General features: G+C 32.2%; 1 protein-coding gene across 3 annotated transcripts in view; it reads right to left on the reverse strand.

Annotated features, from left to right (window-relative positions):
• LOC725024 (autophagy-related protein 16-1) overlaps positions 1-24,854 on the reverse strand; it is a 572,103-nt gene that overhangs the window by 81,971 nt on the left and 465,278 nt on the right. For all 3 annotated transcript variants that reach the window (XM_026442880.1, XM_026442878.1, XM_026442879.1), the window contains 2 exons: positions 9,766-9,886; positions 870-1,049 (listed from right to left, as the gene is read on the reverse strand). In XM_026442880.1, the coding sequence (XP_026298665.1) occupies positions 870-1,049; positions 9,766-9,886 (301 nt within the window). The remainder of the gene's footprint in view (positions 1-869; positions 1,050-9,765; positions 9,887-24,854) is intronic.

Genomic DNA, 24,854 nt, shown 5'->3' on the forward strand with positions numbered 1-24,854 from the left:
AAAGAAAAAAAAACAGTTAAAAATTCACGATTTATTTTCCTTCTTGGAGAGAGAAAAATAAGAAGATCATACAAACTGAATATCATTTTTAACGCGTGCTCACTGTATATCTTAACATTCCTACGATACAATTTCTTATAGTGCTCGCAGCCTTTTTTTTATGTCCATGCTTCAAATGTTTGCATGCGATACGATTCCTCGAGTTCTACAAGTTGAAACATTTTCATAATTCAACATCTCTGTCCGTCTCCCCACAAGTTTGAATATTTTCCTTTGATACCTGCATCAATGCACAAAGTGCATTCAATATGACTGATTAACAATTTCGCGAACTCCGATATATTTTCTCTTTGTCATGAAGATGATGGACCGAGGTATTATTTATTCTTTTCTACATTTCTCTCTCATCGTTGCATTTCTTGGGATTGAGTCGTGGAAAATTTTATTTTTATTATTTTTTTTTAATAATTAGAAAAACATCTGGAAACTTTTATTTCCAAAATTTTATATTTATTTTAAAAATTTTATCTATTTTTATTATTTATCATTTGAAAAATTTCATAATAATCAAAATAATGATTCGTTGAATCAGAAGAATATAACATTTACATTTTTTTGTATAATTGAAAGCATATATAAATATAATCTTCCTGTTTAATCTTGCATATCATCTGATTAATTATTTCCTACAGTTGCAGTCTCCATGATTTAATTTTATGTGAAAAGTTTATGACAAATGATTCTTCTTTGCAACTAGCCTTCCAATCTATCATTATTTATTCGGACAATATTTCAATCTCATAAAATTATATAATTTAATACACACAACATTATAAGATATGGAATATTTCGAAAATATGAAAACTTACCACGAGATAAATCCAGCGAAGTGACCTTTCCTTCCAATAAAATGTCATTTGAGCTGGATTCGGCTCTTGTGTCCCAAAATCTAATCCTATGGTCAAAATGGCCGCTAATTATTGTAGAACCCGCGCCGTCTGAGGTTACAAGATCGTTGCAACTCGAGCCCGCAAACTTTGTTTCTATACCTGTCAACAAGCAAAATTAATCTAAATTCTTATATTTATAAATAATCAATAATATTTTATTCAACAATATTACAATTGTTTCATCGTACATAAACGTGAACATAGAAGGAGGAATCGTTTTCGTTTCAATTTTCTGAACGGGATAACATTATAAATGTACCGTTACACTGGCGCGATAAATCTTAAAATTACAAATTTATAGAGCCGTTCCAATTGGGGGGGGATGAGGAGGGGGCGTGTGAAAAGAAACGAAATCTCATTTCTCGATCCTCGGAAATTTCAATCAGATCGCGTCGCGTTCCCCGCGTATTCACATAAAATCTGCTTACGTCGGTACACCTAAGTTGACGGGTATGATGCATTACCACCAAGTAATTGGACCCAGTAATTCCATCTTCATAGGAAGCACGGTTGCCTCGAGCGATATCGATAACCGGCGTATCGTCGCTGTAAGTTCGACAAGCTAATTGATCGCCTAGTAAATCACTTTTGATTCAATGTAGATCATCAAAGTAAAACGGACAATCGTATGCGAAATTCGTAATCGCTGCGTCGGACACGGACCAGTCGTTTCGACGTTATTTATCGTCGTTTCCAAACCCGTGGCAAGAGTGTTTTCACGCGAGCAAAATTTCTTTGATTTAATTTTTTATTCCAGTTAATTTTTAATTCCAATATACTTGAGGAATAATTAGATAATTGTTCAAGTTTTTCTAGGAGAAAAATTTAGAAACGATTTTTCAAAATTAGATGAGCAAATTCTTTTAATTATCTCTTACATTTTTTTTTGATATTCTGTATTAAAGAAAATGGTTCGAATCAAAAGTAACTCAAAAATATAATTATTAATGTATAATGAAAATTTATTTATCGTAGAAACATATTTTTTTCCTAACTTAAAATTAAAGCAATAATTCTATGAACAATCTTTTTTTAATTTTCTTTATCTTTTTGCAAAATGTTTAACTATGAATGTAACGTAACAAATACAATATTTGAAAATATATTATTCCAAAATGTTTGTAGAAAGAAATTTATTTAACAAGATGTGGAAATTTAGCGTGCAATTGTAAATTTAATTTTTAATGTCTGATGTTTTAAAAATTTGTTTGAAAATTTAGAAATAGTTGGACAAAGTTTTTCCAGCAACTGGTCATAACACAAGTTTTAATCTGTGTTTAACGTCTGCGTTTACTTTAAAAGATGAAGATAGCAGTCTTAAGGTAAGCGGTAGATTTGTAATTTATCCGATTTGCAATTTCAGTGTCAAAGAGTTTCTATATTGAAGCGCGTTGATTCTCAACAGTTGCGCGGAAATGCCGAGAGAAGCGTCGTTTCCTGAAGTAAATTAAGCTTGAAATCTTGCTTATTACGCTGTGGATATCGATGGAAACGACCGTAGCCTGGGAATTACAATTTGAAAAGAAGAAAGTATTTGTAATCTCCGGATAAAAACATTTACTGCCAAAAGATTCTTAAATCAAATTAAATTATCCTATCTATTTATACTTTAAAAATCTGTTAATCAAAAAAATGGAACTTAATTTATTAATTACACGTTTATTCTCTTCTAGTTTAAACGAAATATATAACAACTCGTCGTTATATATTTATTATATAACAGATTTGCATTTCGAATTCATTCAAAACTATTGAATTGCATTATATATATATATATCTTATATAGATCTCCCTTTGAATCCGTTTCCTTCGTTCAATCTAAAGTACCTAACCGTTTCTCGACGTCGATTCACTTTTCCTCCTGTATTAACCAAGAAAGCCTCTCAATGGATTACAGTTAACCATAAGCACAACCTCGCTTTCAATCTCGTGCTCCCTTTTTTTTCGAGACTGATCTACATCTTCCTCCAATCTTCAACATGCTATGTAAAATGAATGAATAACGAGTGCTTCAAATAAATACGTAAACAATGTGCATGTATTATACATAGAAATAAATGGAAAAATAGATAGAATTTTGGTAACAATTCTACGAACAAATTTATAAATAGACAAAAGAATATAATCTTGTTCCATATTATTAAAAAATTAAAACTTTATTCCAATAGAATCTCTGATTCTAATTTCTTTCGATTATAGGAGAGGCGGCGGGATGATACTCAGATCTGACCTGATTGTCGCCAGATTTCCCTCCGTTCATTAAGTATTTACCGTCCATAAACAGAAACAAGTGAAATTTGAATGGAATAAGCATTTCGCGGCAGATGTTTCCGTGAGCCGACACAGCTGCGAAACAGTTAACAAGATGATAGGGGGACGTTGTAGCGGCAAGGAAGGATGATAATAATCCGATAGAAAACAGCTGATCCACTTTAAGCGTAGTTTTTTTCTTTCTTTTTCTTTGTCTCAAACCGTGGCGCGCTTTAAACAATAATTCACGGTTAAACGCGCTTTCAGCAACGGCGGGCCCCCTCCCCCTCCTGCATTGTCCTCTCCTCTTGCGAGATTTATTTGCGCAAAACTTTTGTACAACCTCGCCCACCTTCGCCCGCCTTTCCCTGATAGCGAAGCCTCGATTATTTTCACTATTTTGGAACGACAAAAGCGTGGGAACGGACGTCAAGTGCGACGTTGTACATCACAGTTGCGTGTGTATCAAACGCTACGACTTTATCCACGATCTACGAAATTAATTTTAAAAATTCGTGGGAAAAATGTAATCTAATTTCTTTTTAGTGCTGCGAACGGAAGTGACGACGAATCCATGTTTATTCCAAGTTTTTTTGTATTTATATCGTGTAAAGAGAGAAGGGAAGGAGCGCTCTTGTGTTGAAAAAGAAGAAGAAAAGAATTGAAGTTTCGCGTCTAGATTTCGTCGAGTGCTCGTATCCGCCTGGGACAAGTTAGCGAAAGGGCTTCTACTTTTTGCCTTCAACGAGTACCCGTTCTCCATTATTGCGCGGAATGATTCTGGAATGATTCTAGAATTATCTGCAAAAGTTTGCACGATATATTACATACACCAACTGCAAACTTTCTTTCGAGAAAAAAATATATATATTCGAAAATTATCGAGAAGCTTCGTCGAACTAATATTATTTTCTATATAATTCTTTTCTCAAAAAAAGATTTCAAATAATTAGAATTAGATTATATTATTTTTTCTGAAAATAATAATCTCTAAAAACTGGAGGATAAATTATACAATATCATCCTTCCATTCGGATCTTGCGAATTAATACGACCACGTTCCGCTATCATCCGCGGCAGGCTACACCGTGTATACTTTGTCAATAGTGCCCCCCCCACGTTGGCCACCCACCAAGTTCGATTGTAGCTCGAATGTTGACCATAATGTAAATCGATATCTCGAACGGGTCCTTCGAACGATATGGTTTCACGAGATTAGTGAACCGCCTGTTGGGATGTAAATCCCGCGTACATTTGCAAACCGTCCAACTTTCATTGGCTCGGCTCGTATCAGTCAGTCACGTCGTTCAATTTACTTTTCTCACCCCTTAAAGCTACCCCCATTCGCCTGTATCCTCGCCACTTTCGAAAAAAATTATCACTTTGCCACCCTTTTCTTTAAAACCGCCGCTTATCACGCGGAGGATCCGAGGAAAATTGTTGGGAAGGGATATGGGATCCACGCACGAACTACGATCTGTATATTTCATTTTCCTCGTAGGTCTCTCCGAATCGGTTGTAAATAATCGGCTTATCCTCCCCTTTTTTAAATCATCGATCCGGTAATAAAAATCCTGCTCCACGTAAGAAATTATATATATATATGTGTATATGTATGTATGTATGTATGTATAAGATGTTTCGAAAGAGATTCTGCGGAAGCAAAATCATTTTTTACGATAAAAGGCAGGGGATAAAAATTGGATGGTTTGCGGAACGTCAATTTCATCGGCCGAAATTCGATTTGAAATTTGATTTCAGATACATTGATTTAAATATTTTTTTATTTTTTATTTATTTTATTTTACTTTATTTTGTTTATTTATTTATTTTTTATTTTATTTTATTTTATTTTATACGTATTCGGCATGGAAAAAATATAATTTATCGCCGTGTATCGTACATTTTGACGGATCCAGGCATTGAAACGTAAAATATGAGATATATTCTCGAAGCATTCTTTTTTTTAGGAGAATTATTTAGAAAAGTGTGGGGAGGGGGGAAAAAAAGTGATTTGCTTGAATTATTATTTAATTATCTTACGGTTCATGTATTAACTGGTTGATATAAAAATTTTATATCTTTGTGCGAGGTGGAATTTTGAAAATGGAATTTCTAAAATATAAAAAATTTTTATTATTTTATCTTTCGTATAAACATGAATTGTCATTTTATACGAGAGATATAAAATGGTGAATTAAAAAATTGAATTTATTACAGTAGTTAAAAAGTTTTCTGCAGTCACGAGCATCATTTTTGCACAATTTTATTATGAAATCCTATTAAAATTGTATAATTTTTTCTTTTTTTTTTAAATTTTGTAAAAGCATTACTTCGTTAATTCCACGTATAATAAGATTAATCGCAATTTCACGATAGAAAATTTTAATATCAAAAATTGAAATATCCAAAGTTTCATTGAGCCCCCCAAAAAAAAAAGAACATCGGATTGTCAAATCTTGAGAATCAGAAAGAAGAATCACAAGAACTTCTCGTTTTCTCAAATAACCTATTTCAAAAAGTTCTAAAATTACTGCAGTAAAAAAGATACTTTTTCCAAAAGACTCTTTCTTCTGACTTTTACAAAATTCTCCTTTCGTTTCCTTTTACAATTCCATCCTCCAGAACAAGTATTTGCAAATGTTAATAATAAAACCTCTCTCGATGTCTCTTAACTATTACAAAAAAAAAAAATATACAAAATTCATAATTCAATATGAATCTTATCATCGTATAAACCTCTTCTTGATTTTGATATCCATTTAAGAGAGTTTAATTTGATATTACAAAAAGTGACTTGAGGCAATTGAATCTCCCAGGCCTGAATACGAATAGTTCTTTTCAAACTCTGGAACGGAACATATATCAAATCGAAAGATAAGGGATGACATCTAATAAAAGAAATCGCGTATTGAAAGCATTATCGAGCTGAATATTTCTCGCGTAAACGGCTGACAATTTCCGCATCCATACAAATTGATATTGCGCATGATTTTATTTCTATGCGGTGTACGCTCCCAAAATAATTCCCAATATTTGTTCACCGTTCGTGTAAATGTTTGAATAGTAAATATACCACGGATGAATTATTTTCGTCCACGAATATAATCGTGATCGACTCTCGATACGTGTTTCTCGCCATTCTTATTATCATTATTATTATTATTTAGCTCGTATTATTACTTTCTCTCTCCATGCATGCTCTTCCTAAATATCGAAAAAAATAAATAAATAAACAAATAACTCAACTCGTGTATAAGCCGAAATCTCTATTTTTATAAACGAATTATATATAAAAATATTCGTAACTAAGTCCGGTTTAATAACTTTATATAAACATTGATTTTGCAAAAATTGATACAAATCGAAATATACCGTACAAAAGGCGACATTTGGATTAATACGATTACACGTTTTCAATTTTATTTTCAAATTTTCAATTTGTTTATGTATTTTTCCCTCCCCTCGTTTCGAAACTATCAATAAATCCAATCGTTATTCGTTTAAAAAAAAATAAAAATAATTGATATCGATTATTATATTATCAATAATGTTAATCACATCGTACAAGATGATACAATAGCTATTTAAATAGTACGTTATTTTTAAAGAATTAATTTAATTAGCATTCTTGTACATTCATTCGTATATAATTTATATATTCAATAGAAGAATATAAAATAATTAAAATATATTAGAATACAATTCAATGCGATTAATAATATTATTATACGAAGAATCATAAACCATCCAATTTGTGTGAAAAGATATATTTCGAAATCAATAAATCCAATCGTTATTCGTTTAAAAAGAAGTAAAAATAATTGATATCGATTATTATATTATCAGTAATGTTAATCACATCGTACAAGATGATACAATAGCTATTTAAATAGTTATTTTTAAAGAATTAATTTAATTAGCATTCTTGTACATTCATTCGTATATAATTTATATATTCAATAGAAGAATATAAAATAATTAAAATATATTAGAATATAATTCAACGCGATTAATAATATTATTATACGAAGAATCGTAAATCATCCAATTCGTGTGAAAAGATATATTTCGAATATTTATTTTTTAAAGAAAAAAGATATCACGAGAAATTTCGAAAATTCCTTGTTGCCTCCGGTAAAAGATTAAAAACAATGAATATTAAAAATATAGCTTCTTTTTAAGTTTGAAAGAAAGGAAACAGAAGGAGCGAGAAGGAAAAAGGAGGAAGAAGAAAAATCAAATTTCCTTCCCCAACGACAACGACACGTTATTATACATCTTCGTTAACGGTTTGTGTACAAGCAATTTGCATTTCATTAAAATTTTCTTCCAGCAAAATTACACACACGGTTTAAAGCAGTTTAAACGGACGATTCGGTTTTTCGGAATTTCGAAAAAGAAAAGAAGAAGGGGGAAAAAACTTGGCCAAACTTTTGCATTGAAGAGAGAAATTAACGGGTGTCTCGTTACAACAACCGGAATCTAAATTAAATTTCTTCTGTTCGCAACTTCCGTTTAATCACCGATGCCATCCACCATCAGAATGAGGGAGGAAGGAAGGAGGGGAGGAAGGGAGAGGGGCATTCATCCCGCATGAATTTACCAATTTCTTATCGGCCCCTTCTCACACCGGCAAACATCATCCGTTAGGGGCCGTCAACGATCAGGAACAAAGAGGCCGTGACAAGAAAACTGCACACTGTTGGAGCAGAGTTAGAAAAGATTTCGTTAACTACCGATAAGAGCGTTATCGTGTTAATTAATCTCGGTGAAGTGACGACGCGACGAAAAATCGAACTTTTATTCGATCCGTTTTTTTCACCATGGAACGAAGAGCTGAATCGATACGAAACTTTATTATCAAGGATCGTCAAAAGGCAAACTTTCATCCTTTATATAGTTCCAACCAATGAATTTTAAAATATGCGTGTATAAATATGGCGTAAGTGATCTTTATCTCGTCTTATCGCGCGTTACACCTCGCATTATTAACTTTAATTATCCAATAAATGATAAAACTTGATCGACGTTTTTTATATTTGTACAATTTTCGAAAATATATTAATATCATCGCGGTTGTGCGAGAGAGAAGGATATCTTGAATCGATGTTTATTCGTATTAAAAAGTGAAATAGCGATTAAAAAAGAAAGAGAAACAAGTGGCCATTTAGAATTGTTATTTTTTTTTTTCTTTTTTTTTTTGAAAGATACAGGGCATCTTTGGATGGAGTAATACCTCTTTTATGTACCATATCTTGCAAACTTATCTTACAACTCCGTCGACGCTATTTTAGATTCCTCTGTTATGGCAACGTTATGCCTCCTGATGACTCGAATTAGGCGTGTAATGGTTTTACGAGCGCTCGTAAATAAGGGAAAGCAACGAGACGATGCTGAGAATCGAGTATAAAGGTGCGAGGAAATTGAACTATCTAGTTGCAAAGAATTTTTTACGTTAATAGGCTATTACGTCAATACGAGGCGGCTTTGTAATTTATAACATTAATAAATAGGGAGAGAAAATGGCTATCAAAATATGTTAATCTGAAAATATCCTCGTACTATTAATTTTAAATACCATATTTTTCCAGATTCAAATTAACAATTATAGACGAATAATTGATTTACGATTTTCACGAGGAAAGATATTTAAAAAAAAATATATAATGTCCAAAAATATAATGAATCGAAGATTGGATGCGGAAAAAAGTAGAAAGTATCTTTAACACTTTAAAGCGCGTATAATTAAAATATTAGACCGTGGAAGAATTTAAAACGAAAATGACTAGATAATAAGTTGTACATTTACATGTATTAATTTCACGCTTTAACGCTTAGAAAACGCCCGTAATGTTAATTCCTTGAACTATTTTTTCCTTTTTTTTTTTTATTGAAAATCGAACTATCAGCTGATGGTATAATATTTTAATCTCTTAGAAAGAAGAAACTGTGTAAAAAATATACAGTGTCTAATTACATTACAAAGAAAAAAGACTATCTATATATATATTTCTTTTATTTTTTCTTTTTATTTTAACGATCCTTTTAAAAATCTTTTTATCATTCTGAATAATATATTTTTACAACATTTGTGTAACATTTGGATAAGGAAAAATTGTAAATTTATCCAAAATTTAAAGATGATATATTTTTTTTTCATTCCTTTACAAAAATAAATAAAACTTTTTAAACAAAAAAATCCTTTTTCATAATCTGCTAATAACTTTACGACAAATCGTGGCGGTAAAATTTTACATAATTTTTCCTCTTATTTTCACTCGTGCAAAGCACTTGTTGATTATTCAAAAGTACTTTGTATGCATAAAAACAGTGTGTATATAAAACACGAATATACGAATATTCAGATTCCTTTTAAATTCCAGTAAATGTATTAGCATTATTCATGACTAATGGGAATAATGAGAAACGCGATTACCAGTAATACTGTGCATTATTTTCTATCTACATGTACATATGTATATATAGTGCAACAATGTTTTGACGAATAAAATATCAGAGTATATACTAAATGTTTCCTATTTATTTGGCACTGGTTACTTACACGCTTTGCTACGCAGGTCCCAAATTTTTAGGGTACGATCGTAACTGCCAGTAACTACTTTTGAAGGCTCGCCAAGAAACTTCGCAGCCATCACCTTCCCGCAGTGGCCCGTTAGAGTGTGCTGAAACAGAAATGGAAATGTCGTTTTGGAACATTTACCAACACGTTCTGTGTGATAATAGGATCATTTGTATTGTACGTGACGTATTAAAGAAGATTGTAGTAACAATTGGTACTTGGATTCACACTGGATGCGCACACGTTATCGTGCTCACATTATGATGGCCACAGAATTTTATTCCGATAAAATTTTTATCGAAAATAACAATATCTACACATATTGATTTTTCATATTAAACAAGCTATATATATAGAAAAGTTTTCACAAAATTGATATTTCGAATAACAAATGAAATATTGAGAATGTTAATAGAATATTTTAATTGATAATATCAACTTTGATTATGTAAATGCGTGGCATTCAAATAAATTAACAAATTCACTTAGGTTTAATAGAATTGATTTTAATAAATATTACAAAATAAAATTTTAAGAATACTATTTTCGATATTCTTCTTCTAAAAGATATATAATTAATTAAAATACTTATAATATTTTACTTATAATACTTAATATTTTAATTGATAATATCAACTTTGATTATGTAAATGCGTGGCATTCAAATAAATTAACAAATAAATTCACTTAGGTTTAATAGAATTGATTTTAATAAATATTACAAAATAAAATTTAGTACAAATTTTAAGAATACTATTTTCGATATTCTTCTTCTAAAAGATATATAATTAATTAAAATACTTATAATATTTTACTTATAATACTTATAATATTTTACTTATAATATTTTATTTATAATACTTAATATTTTGATAATATATATTGATAATATTAACTATGATTATGTAAATACGTGGCTTTCAAATAAATTACAATAAATAAATTCACTTAGGTTTAATAGAATTGATTTTAATAAATATTATAAAATAAAATTTTAAGAATGAATACTATTTTCGATATTTTTCTTCTAAAAGATATATAATTAATTAAAATACTTATAATATTTTACTTATAATACTTATAATATTATTATAATATTATATAATTTTACTTATAATATTTTACTTATAATACTTAATATTTTAATTGATAATATCAACTTTGATTATGTAAATGCGTGGCATTCAAATAAATTAACAAATAAATTCACTTTAATAGAATTGATTTTAATAAATATTACAAAATAAAATTTTAAGGATACTATTTTCGATATTCTTCTTCTAAAAGATATATAATTAATTAAAATACTTATAATATTTTACTTATAATATTTAATATTTTAATTGATAATATCAACTTTGATTATGTAAATGCGTGGCTTTCAAATAAATTACAACAAATAAATTCACTTAGGTTTAATAGAATTGATTTTAATAAATATTACAAAATAAAATTTTAAGGATACTATTTTCGATATTCTTCTTCTAAAAGATATATAATTAATTAAAATACTTTGTTTAATATAAAACCCAACATGAATTTTTCACCGTCTATTACAATACAGAAAATAGATAAAAACATGAAAGTGGAGAAATCAGAGCGATATATTACAAGTAACGCGATTTGCGTATTATCTTGCATCGACGTTTCCCGAACAATAAAAGAGGAAGAAATAAAGAAAGGGCTAACAAAATTATCCGGAGCTCTCCCGCATTCGGTATTTAATGGTAAAGAAGAATTCAAGCGCAACGTCGACAAGGGAAACACGAACTCGGGGGGCGTTCCTTTCGCCGAGAGTAGAGAGAGCGGCGTGAAAAAGAAGACTTCGCCAATTTTAAGGTACACGGGCGTTGGGAGCTCTTGAAAAATGTCCTAATGTAAATTAATGGGCCAGAAGTTTAGCCAGAAGGGCTCTAACGCAAAAGAAACACGGCAGTGGAAGGAGGAGGAACGTAGCCACCCACGAGTTATACGAGTCAAGAGAAGAACTTTTTCCACTTCCTTGGAGGTGGGTGAAGGAAAAGAGAGAGTGAATCCGGGCTATACTATAATCCAACGTCTCGAGAAGTTGGTCTAAAGTGCAGAGGTGAGCTCCCCTCCCCCCCCCGTTTCTTTACAGGAACATTAAACGATCCGCTGGATCCTCTTTTCCCGATTGTCCTCCACCCAACGAGATTCAAACTTACGATTGCACGCCCTTTCTCGATCCTTATCAGATTCGACATTCCTTTTTCCTCCATCTTCACGAATGACGTAGATAATACATACGTAAATTTCGAAGTAATAATCTAAGTAAATCTAAAATGGTTTATTCGCTATATCACGTTTACCAATGTTTTGTTTTATTCTATCAACTCTTCTCTTACAATTTTAGATAGATTATGAATATATATATAAATCATTAATAAATAATAACTGAATATAATCATGAATAATACAGATATCTATGAATTAAAGTCTTCCATATCGAATATTTCACGATCAATAATTCAAAGATCGCAAATATCAACGTTTAGTTAGAAGCTGGAACAAAGGGTTATAAGATCGTTCGATCGATGAAACTGTTTGTCCGCGTATTGCTTACCAGGCTATATTAATATTCGGCAAGCATCACCGCGAGCGAGAATCGATTATCGTTCTACGCATTCTAGCGGTGTTTCCAGGTATTAAGTTCGAATGATAGTACGTCACTTAAGTTTAATTATTATTTTTCCATCCCTCGTTGAAATACGTTTCAGTTGATATAATATGATTTTTATATATCAGAATTACAATATTTACTCATCGTAATTAGTTAATTTCTTAAACATTTTTTCAAAGTTTTTTGATATACGGATATTTTATAAAGAAAATTATGTATGTTCAGGTGAAACTGAAAAGAAAAATATTTAAAATATACAAAAAGAGAATTGATTGAAGATGAGATGTGAACGAAAATCGACAATTGAGGATTATAGTATTGTATAAAAAGAATAATTCTACAATAAAGAAATATATATAATATAATTGTAAGTTACATTAATATCGATTTATTCCAACACTTTAATTTTCGCTATATCTTCTATTATAAGAAACATTATGATAGGAATAAATGTGTCGTTTTTGTGCAGTTCGAAATGAAAATGTAACATCAGATAATGCAACAGTGTTTTGAAATTGATTTACCATGGTTATACAGGAGATAAAGAAGAAATATATGAAAGAACACGAAACATGTAAGCTAGGTAATAAGAGTTCGTAGACGGTAAATCTCTGACTAAGATCTCACTTACATAATCATGTACTTTAAAGAAATAGATAAGAATGGATTTGTAAATGTAATAATTATAATAAAGAAAGATAATTTATAATTACATTTGAATAAAATTATTATTACAATGATTGATAATACGAATTAATAAAATGTTAATGAAGCTTATTACACGTTATATACATTAAATTATTCAAAAGTGTTCAAACGTATTCAGGATTTAATAAGATAATACAAAAGTACAGTATCTTATTTTATATAATTTAATCAACATTATTATCAAGAATACTACTATATCTTGAAAAAGTTTGTCAATGAATTACAAACAAGAATTTCCTCCTTCTTCATAAAATTGCAGTAAAAAAAGGACACGAAATATATCGCAGATAAATAAACGTGGAAAACAAAAATTGACCATTGATTATTACATTGGATTAAAACAGTTTTAAAAAGAATAAAGAATCGGAAGTAATTTCGTTTCAAATCCAAGCTACCGCGAAAAGAGGTAAAATAATATGGCGGTTTCACAGTGAAACCAATGGCCCAGTTAACTTACTTAATATATATATATATAAAAGCGTTACAGTAGCCTTTTTTTCCAATCGTGGGATTCAACGATCGTGGCCATTTTTCCACCAAAGAAAATCACAGGGCAACGATTCGCCAAGTGCTTTTATCGTCGCAGTTTTTACCGCTCTTCCCTTCGACGTTGCACGTTGGTAAGCAAGTAAAAAAAAGAAAAAAGAAGGAAAAGGGGTTTTCGAGTGTTTCGTTCGCGTTTCTGTTTCGCCTCTGAACCGTGTTACTACACTACGCCTACAAGAAGCCTCCTCTTTCAAATCCATCGTTCCTGCAAGCTAGAGACCAAGATTCACGAAATATAGCTGATATCGTCTTTTTACGACGAACGGGGGAGAGAGAGAGAGAGGAAAAGAGAGAAGGAAGACGTGTACCAGATGCATCCTCGCAATAAAGGTATAAACTCTTTCGCAGAGTTCCGTGGAGGGTGAACCCGGCGAGATTCGAAGCAGAAGAGAGGAGGGAATACCGCGAAAGGGAAATGGATGGATCCTCCGAGCTGTACGAAGGTTCAATTAAAGCCGGTAAAAACGGGGAAAGAAGAAGAAGAAGCTGGTAACCTTCCTGGAAGTAACTAGCGACCCCCAGCTTTACAACCAGTGCGTTGGCTCCGTTTTTAAAGCCCACGACCGCGCCAATTGTATTCGTGTTTTGCCACCGTGGACAATTTTCAACGTGCTCTCGTGGATGAGATTTTTATTATTAGATTTTTATTTAAGTGTGAAATTTTACGCTCGACCGATCGTTGACGTTATATGAAATTGAGCAAAGAAATTAGAATTTACATATTGAAATTCATTTATGCAACGATGAAATATATCGATGTGATATAATTCCCTTATTACTTATATAACACATTTCTAGATTGATTATCGAAATAATAAATCCAACGATGACATATTATTCAACTTAATAAACTAATTGTAATCGAAAGAAGATCGACAAATTTTTCAATCGAACGAATAATACATACATGTGTGATCAACGTCGCTAATTAATGTAACGCTGTTATTCTACCAAATATCCAATCGAGTCCAACCCGTCCAACCGTGACTCGGCCGGCATCGAGCGCGTTAAGGATGTTACCGTTAATGAAACGATTCCAATTTTCCCGAAGACAGGAATGCGATACAAGCGCGCACGGGTTGGAAGTACAGTTGGATCGCGTCCACGTTGCACGCAAATCGGGTGTTGTTAGCCGCAAAACAAACTATCACAGCTACTTTCACGGGAAACATCTCAAGGTAGGACATGAACGTTATATATGCGTTGCTCCGAGCAAAGTTTACACATACTTGGACGCGCGAAGGGGAGGAGGGGGAGGGGGAGGAGGGAGACAGAGGGGACAGGCGGGTTTCCATGGCTGTTCTCATCGTTTTTCACTGCCACTTCGTTAGTGTGTACACGGGGCACGGGGCACGGGAGTTGTTTCCGCGAAGCGGAATTCCGCCGCCTTAACGTCGTCCACCGGCCATAATTACAACGCCGACGAGCCGAGCCGATGTTTTCGTTTTGATTGGCCAAGCTTCTCTTCTCGTGTCATCTTGCCTCGATACTTGACTCAGTGCGAGGGAGAATCGAATCTCTCTCTCGCTCTTGAGAAGCGAAAGGAAGAAAGGAAAAAAGACACGCGCGGCAAAAGCGACGAGATATCGGTTTTATCGGTTTTTAATCCTTGGAGAGGATTACGTACACGTTGGATCTATTATGCGGATTTTTGCGGGTGGCAAAAACTGTGCGTCGGGCGGAAAGTGACACCGGTTCGTAATGGGACAGGTGAATGGGAGGTGGCGCGCACAGTCGATCGGAAAATCAAATTAATTAGATGGCGCTGCGGTAGAGGGGGGAGGGGGAGGATCGAATTAATAACATCGATCGATAAATTAACGTATGCGCGCCCGGTTCTGTACAACGGTTCGTACGTGATACAACGCGGTACGAATTTACGGCACGGATTTAAAGCTTTGCGCGGGCACCGGGAATGTAAGAAGATTGGAGAAGTTAATACGGTGAACGGTTAAATATCCGTTTGATGCTTTATTATATTTAACAGTGGGGTATTTTGCGCTGCTTTGTGACGAGGAACGGGCGGATTACAACCGTGGGTAATTCGTACGAATTAATCCTCTGTTCTATTAGAAATGTTCCGCTTTTATAATTTTTAACGTGAAGTGGAAAAAAGATTCGAGAGCTTTCGAAAATACTTCAATCGTGTACGAATATATTCATTACACCGTGTATCTTATTAGATTATATAATTTCGTGTATTCGTGTATATATTTATTCATCTTTTAAATTTTGAAAAATTTTTACAAAATTATAGAAACAAGGGTACAATTGATTCTTCATCGAATTTCGATCACGAATTACCGCGTATTTTATTAGGTTATACAATTTCTTGAAAAGCTATTTAAAATCTACCTAATCGAGGTTTTTTCTTTCGTTTATTTGTTATATATTATATTATATAGAAACAAACGTACAATTGATTCTTCATCGAATCCTCTTTGATTTTGATCACGAATTACACCGTGTATTTTATTAGATATTTGTATAAAACATTTCTTGAAAGGTTTAATAAAATTTAATAAAATCTACCTAATCGAGGTTTTTTTTTCGTTTACTTATTCATCTTTTAAATTTTGAAAAATTTTTACAAAGTTATAGAAACAAGGGTACAATTGATTTTTCATCGAATCCTCTTTGATTTTGATCACGAATTACACCGTATATTTTATTAGGTTGTATAAAACATTTCTTGAAAAGCTATTTAATAAAATCTATCTAATCGAAGTTTTCTTTCGTTTATTCGTATATTTATTCATCTTTTTTTGAAAAATTTTCATAAAGTTATAGAAACAAGAATACAATTGATTCTTCATCGAATCCTTTTTCATCACAAATTACACCGTATTTTATTAGGTTGTATAATTTCTTGAAAGGTTATTTAAAATCTATCTAATCGAGGTTTTTTCTTTCGTTTATTTATTCATTTTTTAAATTTTGAAAAATTTTTACAAAGTTATAGAAACAAACATAAAATTGATTCTTCATCGAGTCGTCTTTGATCACGAATTACATCGTGTATTTTATTAGGCTGTATAATTTCTTGAAAGGCTATTTAATAAAATCTATCTAATCGAAGTTTTTTCTTTCGAGTATTCGTATATTTATTCATCTTTTAAATTTTGAAAAATTTTTACAAAGTTATAGAAACCAGCAATTACAATTGATTTTTATCGAATTCTTTTTGATCACGAATTACACTGTGTATTTTATTAGGTTATATAAAACATTTCTTGAAAGGCTATTTAAAATCGAGGTTTTTTCTTTCATTTATTCGTATATTTATTCATCTTTTAAATTTTGAAAAATTTTTACAAACTTATATAGAAACAAGGGTAGAATTGATTCTTCGTCGAATCTTTGATCACGAGGATATTTTATTTCATTCTCGTTGCAAGGAGAAATATTTCTATAATAAAATATCACACGTGGACAAATGTACAATCTCGATATAGCAAATAATTTACATTTTAAAATCGTCGTGTCGCGAAAACCAACCCCGATCTCCATTGATGCACACGAAATAGTCGCGCGATAAAGGGAAAGAACAGCGAACTCTCTTGTATAGGGTGTGAGCCATGGCATAAAGGTACTTGAGGGCTTTTATCGAAGAATACTTGGGCGCGACCCAAGTATTCAACTGTTCCACTACTCCTTCAACTCTTTTAGGTGCAGTCTAGTCAATCTATATTTTCAAGACTGCAATACCAAGAACGCGAAGAAAGCCATTTCTCTATCCCCATTCTTTCTTCCCCTCCTCCTCCTCCTCCTCCTCCTCCTCCCTCTGTTTTCTATCCTCTCTGCCAATTCGATATTGGTCCACTAGCCGCATCTTCGATCATGATTATCAATGTTATATATTTCGAAAAATATATATACATATTTATACGAGGATACCGTGAAAACGCAATAAATTACGGTTGTCGGGTAAACATTCCAGTTTAATTAATCCCATTAACGGACCGCCATTTACCGAAATTGAGACATCCCGTTCGTCCCAATTGGATTATCATAACGGAATTTTAATAAAGGTATTACTGGTATAATTACACCAGTGAAACGTGGATCCTTGAACTGTGATCATAATAAATGGGTCAGATACGGAGTGAGCGGTAATACGAAAAAATAATAAGGGATATTTTTTAACGATGTTCGATTATTATACTTCTTGCTTCTTTTTTTTTTTTTTCAATGGAGAATTATAGGTTGAGAATCACAGAATGGCGGTAGATCTAACCAAGAGACGGAACATTTGTACATTGTTCGTTATTTTCGAATTTTATTATTTATAAAAATAGATAAAAATTTGTGTGAGATATTCTTCGCCGATTTTTCTCTATTCGTATTCGTACACCGAGTCTGTCGAATTGAAACGTAAACCAACATTGCATTATTCTTCGTCAAGAGTAATTTATTCCATTAGTACGCGTGAAAAACACAACGCGAAATTACGCGTGATTAAGCCCTAAGTTACGCAATGTGTGCGCAATTATATTCCCTGTTGCATTATCGCATCAGTCAAGCTCAATGGAATCGGAAATAAAATAAGCCTCCCTTCGTAATAGCGTGAATGATTGAAAGGCATCGCCCCGAGCGTAAGGATATAACAAGATTGTATAATAATACTAATGTTGTTGCTGGTAGTTTTCCGATTTCGTTAATTGAACCGGGCATTAAACGTTGGACGCGCGTGTCACTGTGAATAATATATTAAAACGATGCAAAAATTTCCCCCGGGACATTAGCCGGACGATTGCAATGAAAGTGTAATTTTATTTTAATAGAATAGAAAAAGTGAGCATGCAACTATCTTTATTTCGAGGAAGGGAAAAAATCGATTGTTTTTGATTATGGAAAAATTAGAGTTGAATTATTGCTCTTTTGTTAATATTTCAAATTTAAACAACAAGTAATTACAATGAATTGAAAGTTGGTAAAATTTAGAAAGAAAGAGTTTTTGAATTATGATATATTAAAAAAAAAGAACATTTTTCTTATGTTTATCTTTTGATAAAATGTCACTGCAAATTATATTGTTCTACATATTTTGGTTTTATATTCTATCTTTTCATGCAAATGTATACTTTCTCTCATGAATGATTCTGCATTGTCACACGTATATTATTTATTAAACATATTAAGCATAAGATAAGAGGCTATCGTTTCAATTTTTCTTTACTAATTGTTCTCATCAATCTTCAATTGTTCCATTTTCATCTTATTCATAACATTGAAAATTTAAATATTTTATTGTAATTTAAATATTCGTGTTTATGAAAGAAATATTCATGATGTAATGTATATTTTAAAAAAAGAGGGAAAAAAATATGAAGATCTAACCGAATTTGAGAATTTATCGCGAATATTATTTTTACAGTAACCATTCGATCATTGGCATCGAGCCACACGTTACTTGGCTAACACGTCTCTCACGCATCAATGGAAACGAATGCTCACTGTTTCGTAGAAAACTTTGGCGAAGCGCGGAACGTAACGGAATCTTACGTGCTAAATATAGAGATGTCAACTAAACTCAGGGATGTTATGAACAGTTAGAAACAGAATGCATGATCGTAAATACTATTTTATCTAACGTGAACTATAGGTTACGTAAGTTAAGTTTTGTAACAACCTGTGCAATAAAAACATTGAGGATGAAGAAGGAGAGAGAAATTTATATGGCTGAACAGGTAATCTTTGCGTGTATCTATATATTTTATCGCATAAATGATTTAAAGTAATATTATTAAATACAAAAATTATTATTGTTATTGGATATCTATATATATATATAATGAAATAAAGTACCATTTGTAAGAACGTTATAATAAATATATAAGATGCAAATGATCATGGACTTGAAATGGATCGAAAATGGATTTTATACAATGATACCTTCGAATAAATTAAACAAGTTTCATTTCAGAAAACTTGTGTTGCGTTTCAAGATCGGCGTGAGTGAAAATTTCTCGCGCATTCAATTTTCATTTTCCTCAAGTTTGGATTGTTATATACGTAATCGTAAAATAATAGACGCTCTGAAAACTAAAAATAGTATCGAAGAAGAGGCTTTCATTTCTCGAAATCGTAACTTTTTATTACATTTTCCTTTTCCACCGTAATGGAACGAAAAATTTTCTCGATATTTCTAAGATTTTTCTTTTTTTTTTATCGAATGATTTGTGCTTCGATTTTAAAGAGGATTTTAGTATCGAGGTTAATAGTGTTATGATTTCAAGACTTAAAAGCCATCATTGCTAGAAACTACATCCGTAGGGAGTGAAATATCTCGTAAAGGAAGTTCGAAATACGGAAAATCTTGTAATCAATCGACAAGAAAAATTTTGAACGATTTTAAAAAAAAAAATCAACAAGTAAAATTAATCTTTGCGGATGTAATAACGAGTTTATATTCGTTCGAACGAGAATGTACAATTCCATTTGTATAAAATACGAACTCGGCTTGAAATTCTCGTTTTCTTTTAACTCTTTCGAAATTAATAGGATATTTCCAAAGTGATTTAAAAATAAAAATCACCAATTGAAAATCAGATTCTATTTTTAATCAATCTATCGCATTTTCTGTTACAGTATTCTATTATTCATTTGAGAAAAATTCGCCTGGAAAGTTAAACAAGATTTACAATAATGAACAAATGTATTATATGAATTGTAATAGGATGTGTATTATATATATTGTTTATTAATTAAAATTACACTTAAGATCTGGTTTTAAAACAAATACGAGGGGTACAACGCATCATTAAGTAAGATAATACTTTAAAATAATGGGTTGAAATAGGGTTAAAGCGAGTTCTCTTTACCGAACGTATTTTTCTATTCCTTATAATTTCGATACTGAACAACAACAGATTCAGAACGTATTATTGCGAGATAAAATTAGAGAATTAATTTGAAAACACGAAGTTCCTCCTATGCCGGAGGAAGAAGCTTTGTTATAGAGATAAATTACCGGTTACGAAAAATATAATTATAGAGGGAAATGTTCATAAAAAGATTTTTTTTTCCACGGACTCGTATATTCACATTCTCGGGATTCTCGAGTTATTGAAATTCCTCGATCTTGCTAATCATTTTCTACATTTTTTTCCTCTTCGAAACGCGATATTTACCTAGGAAGAAGCGAAATTTTAACCTCATCCTTTCAGAAGGATGCGAAATATTCCAAATGTTAATCAGACCGTTGCGTTTATTTCTACGAAAGAAAAAAAAAATATATATATATCAGCAATGGTCAGCAGAGTTGGCTCCAAATCAAATCTCGTCGTATTAACGTTTCAAGAGAAAAAACGAAAGATGGCGTCTCGCCTAGCGGGCAACAGAGCATCGACACTCTCGTAGTGAGTTTAAAAGTCGGCCGCTCATTGGAAACGCTCACTGCCTTCTCACCGGCTGTCGATATTTTTCCTTAATTATTAGGTCGAACACGCCAAGGACGTCGTTTGGACGCGACCGTTATCGAGAAAGCTGGCGGCCCCGGCCATGAACACGACAAGGAAAATAAGAAGATTGTTGGGTAAATCTAAGCACTTGTTATTTAGTAGGAACCTAGACGCTAGCGTGCTCCAGAAGCGCGAGCGGTGGTTCTCGCAAAGAAAGAGGGGACCAACTTGAGGAAGAGAAGGTGGTGAGAAGGTGGTGGAGAATGGAAGAAAGGGAAGTGGGAGGAGGGGGAGGAGGAAGAGAGAAAGAAGAAGGCAGCACTGTGAGGCACTTTACTAGATGCATATATATATATAGGGTGTTTCCTGTATGTTTATCCAAAATATATGTGTGAGAACAAAAAAAAAAAAGTCTTGGAATGACACTTAATGATTCAATTTTTACTGTTATCTATTATATATTTATTCAATTTAATACATTAAATTTCGTTATCATTTAACAATACTTTTATACAATTATTAAAATATTTGAAAATAATATGAACAACGCGTTGAAGGATAATTTCGTTAGAAAATTCACTATACATATAATTTATGATATAACGTGGTTAAAATAGAAAAGATTATTACATTATATATATATAAATAATGTTTTAACAATTGTGCAATACAATTGTTCGAACAACTATTCTTTAAATGAATACACGAATATTGAATATTATAATGATTTCTAGACAAATTAAACGTAAAAGTACATTGCCCATAACGTTAACGTCATTTAAATATTCATTTCTTTAACTATCCTCTTCTCATCTACGACCCCGTAATACTTTAATTAAATATAAAATTGTCCATTCACGCGTATACATTGACATTTCACGCGTATACGAGACACGAATACATTTCATCCCAATACCCTTTAAAATTTCAAGCATCAAACACATAAGATCATTCGACATTCGTGATCCACTTAATATCCTCGCGAGAGCGTATCCATCCAAGGGTAAACAAACGAAGCCTCTTACGCTTTGTCATCGCGCCGTAAGCAAAGCATCAATATGTACGTACACGGCATACGAAGAAACACCCAGTAGATGGCGGGCGCCTAGGCAGCAAGAGCAGCGCCGACTGAATGGTAGGCTGGTACCTCCTATATACGTAAGTACTTACGTACGTACGTACATACGTAGATAGTAACGTTGCGTTAGTAACATCGCTAATGTATAGATACACGGGTAGTATACGTAGGGAGTCGAGCATCGAAGGAGGTTCGTTGACCGCTGTGAGACTTCTCTCTCTTCCTTTATCGCTCTATCTGTCATTCCGTCCCGCTCCATCGTTGTCTGCCAACCTTCCTTCCGTCTTCCTTTCTCCGTCAAGACTTCACCGCGACCTTGGCGATTCAATGCCCGCACCAGATAACTCCCCTTTCCAGATAATAGATTATTTCATACGTGTAACTAGTCGTTGCTAGCCCCCCCCCCCTCCTTCTCTCTCTTCTTCGACTACACTCTTTCGCTTTCTCCTTTCCCTCCTCTCTCGCTCTCGCTGATAACTCGCTTGGCAAACCGCGCGAACGAGCGACCGATGCGCGAGCATGTATATTGTACTTACTGTATAACTCGATACTTATACAGAGTGGGTCGAAAGTAATCCTGGAAATGGATCTGTTTCGAAGAAGGAAAAATAGCATTCTTTTTTTCTTTTTTAGGGGAATTTTTCTTTTATTTAAGATAGTGGTACGGTTCTATGATAGTGGTCGATTCTTGGTATATTTTGTAAATAAATTTCTGAATTATTCGAACGTTCGATTATTTCTATTGTATATTCGTAAAGATGTATAACATTGTTATAATAGAATTTGATAATATAAATATTTGTAATATAAGGTGAGAATGATACAAAATTAACAGAAGAATATTGATAAATTATCTTGAAGATTTTTGAACGATAAATTTTCGTTGCAAACATTATAGTACGGATAATAATGCTCTCGATAGGTGTACTTGTCAAATCCAGAATGAACTCCCCTCGAAATGTTATGATACTTGTTAAGCTAACTTCCAATTAAGTGAAACGAGAACTGTTAAACCAAGTACAAGCTGCAGCTAAACAGTATGAACACTATTAAACTGTGTGCTATGTTAATCAAGCTTAATTTCCATTAAAATTCGATATAATAATTAAATATAATGGCTATTTTTTATTTTAATATAATATTTTTAATATTATTGACGAGTTATAAAAAGAAAGTTTGAGGTGTTTTTTCAGTAAATAAAAATTTCTTCCATTTTATCGTTTCATTTTTGAATGCAATAATAATATCAATATTGTTCTCTTCGTTTCGTTTTTACAAAGTATCTAAAAATAGTTTTTAAAAAGCTTAAAGTTAAAAGTTGGCTAAATTTAACGCATGAGAACTTTGCCAATTATCAAATTAAGTACAATCTCAAGATGATAATCTATATCGGATAATATAAATTACTTACGTGACTGGTTATTAGCGAAATAAATGTATTATGCGCGAAATCAGGTTCTGTTTAAAACTTGTGAGTGAGTATGCCGAGCGCATTAATATCGTTATCGGATATAATACGATTAAACGGCTGGTTTAAATTTTTTTTTTTCAATTCGAACGAGTTCCACTTGATACTTTTCGCGTATTGTCGAAGCGTGCAATTAAGAAACTGAATGAGAAACGCACTTAACATGAGGATTTTTGCTAGTATCGGAACAGGAATCTTATGACTTGCAGGAATAATACTTCCAGTTTGGAATGCTAATAAGAGAATCGAGTTTTTCTTTTGTATACGAGAAAGAGAAGAGGAACGAAAGAACTGTGTTATTTTTCTATAATACTTTCTTACGATGTAATAAAAATTATTATTATTTTTCTATTTAATCAATCCATTAAAAAGTATCCAAAACTTAATTTTTTAACTCAAAAGATCTTAAAATCCAATCACGAAAAACTTGTAATAATAATAACATTTACAATTTATTTTAATAATTAATGAAAATTTCCAAGTATCTTCGTTATATAAGATGTTTCGATTTCATAAGATTATAATCACGAGCAAAAATATAAAGAAAAAAACATATTGTATCTGTAAGTATATTTAAATACAAAAATCATTCTGAATATGCAGAATAAAGAAAAAAGAATATAAAAATACAAAGTTTGATTAAATCTTTCAACTTATAGGTTATGTTCGTGCAATTTGGTCGAAAAATTTGATTAAATCAAACGCTGAAACGATCAATCATTTTTACAGATAAACTTTGCACAAACTTTCAACTTATAGGTTATGTTCGTTTGGTTCGTTTCGAAAAATTATTGGTGCTTCTTCATATCACGGAAAAAAGAAAGCACGTTGTATTAAATTTCTTACGTAAAGATTTAGTTCTTAGTTCTCTTCGACCCGAAATGATGAATTATTCCGTATTTGTGTTCGACATTAGTTCCGTTGAAAATATCCACGAGATATCTTCGTTCCGCGAATACATTTCGATACATTACGAGGGTAAAGTAAGATGGAATAAGATATCTTACGTCGATTTTATTCAACCCTGTTCGATTCGTGCCGTTTGCATAATGTGAATGGACTGCATTACACGGATGCGGCCTTTCCCCCTCCCCCCTCCCTGCCGTTTTATCCCGTTTAAAGATGATCGTTTTGCTTTGACGTTGAATAAGTTGGGACAAATTGCACAAGTCGATAATATTCGTGGAAAACAACGTAACAAGTGACGACAATTGCCGCAAGGTTGCA

Source organism: Apis mellifera, linkage group LG9 (genome assembly GCF_003254395.2).
Source record: "Apis mellifera strain DH4 linkage group LG9, Amel_HAv3.1, whole genome shotgun sequence".
Lineage (NCBI taxonomy): Eukaryota > Metazoa > Arthropoda > Insecta > Hymenoptera > Apidae > Apis > Apis mellifera.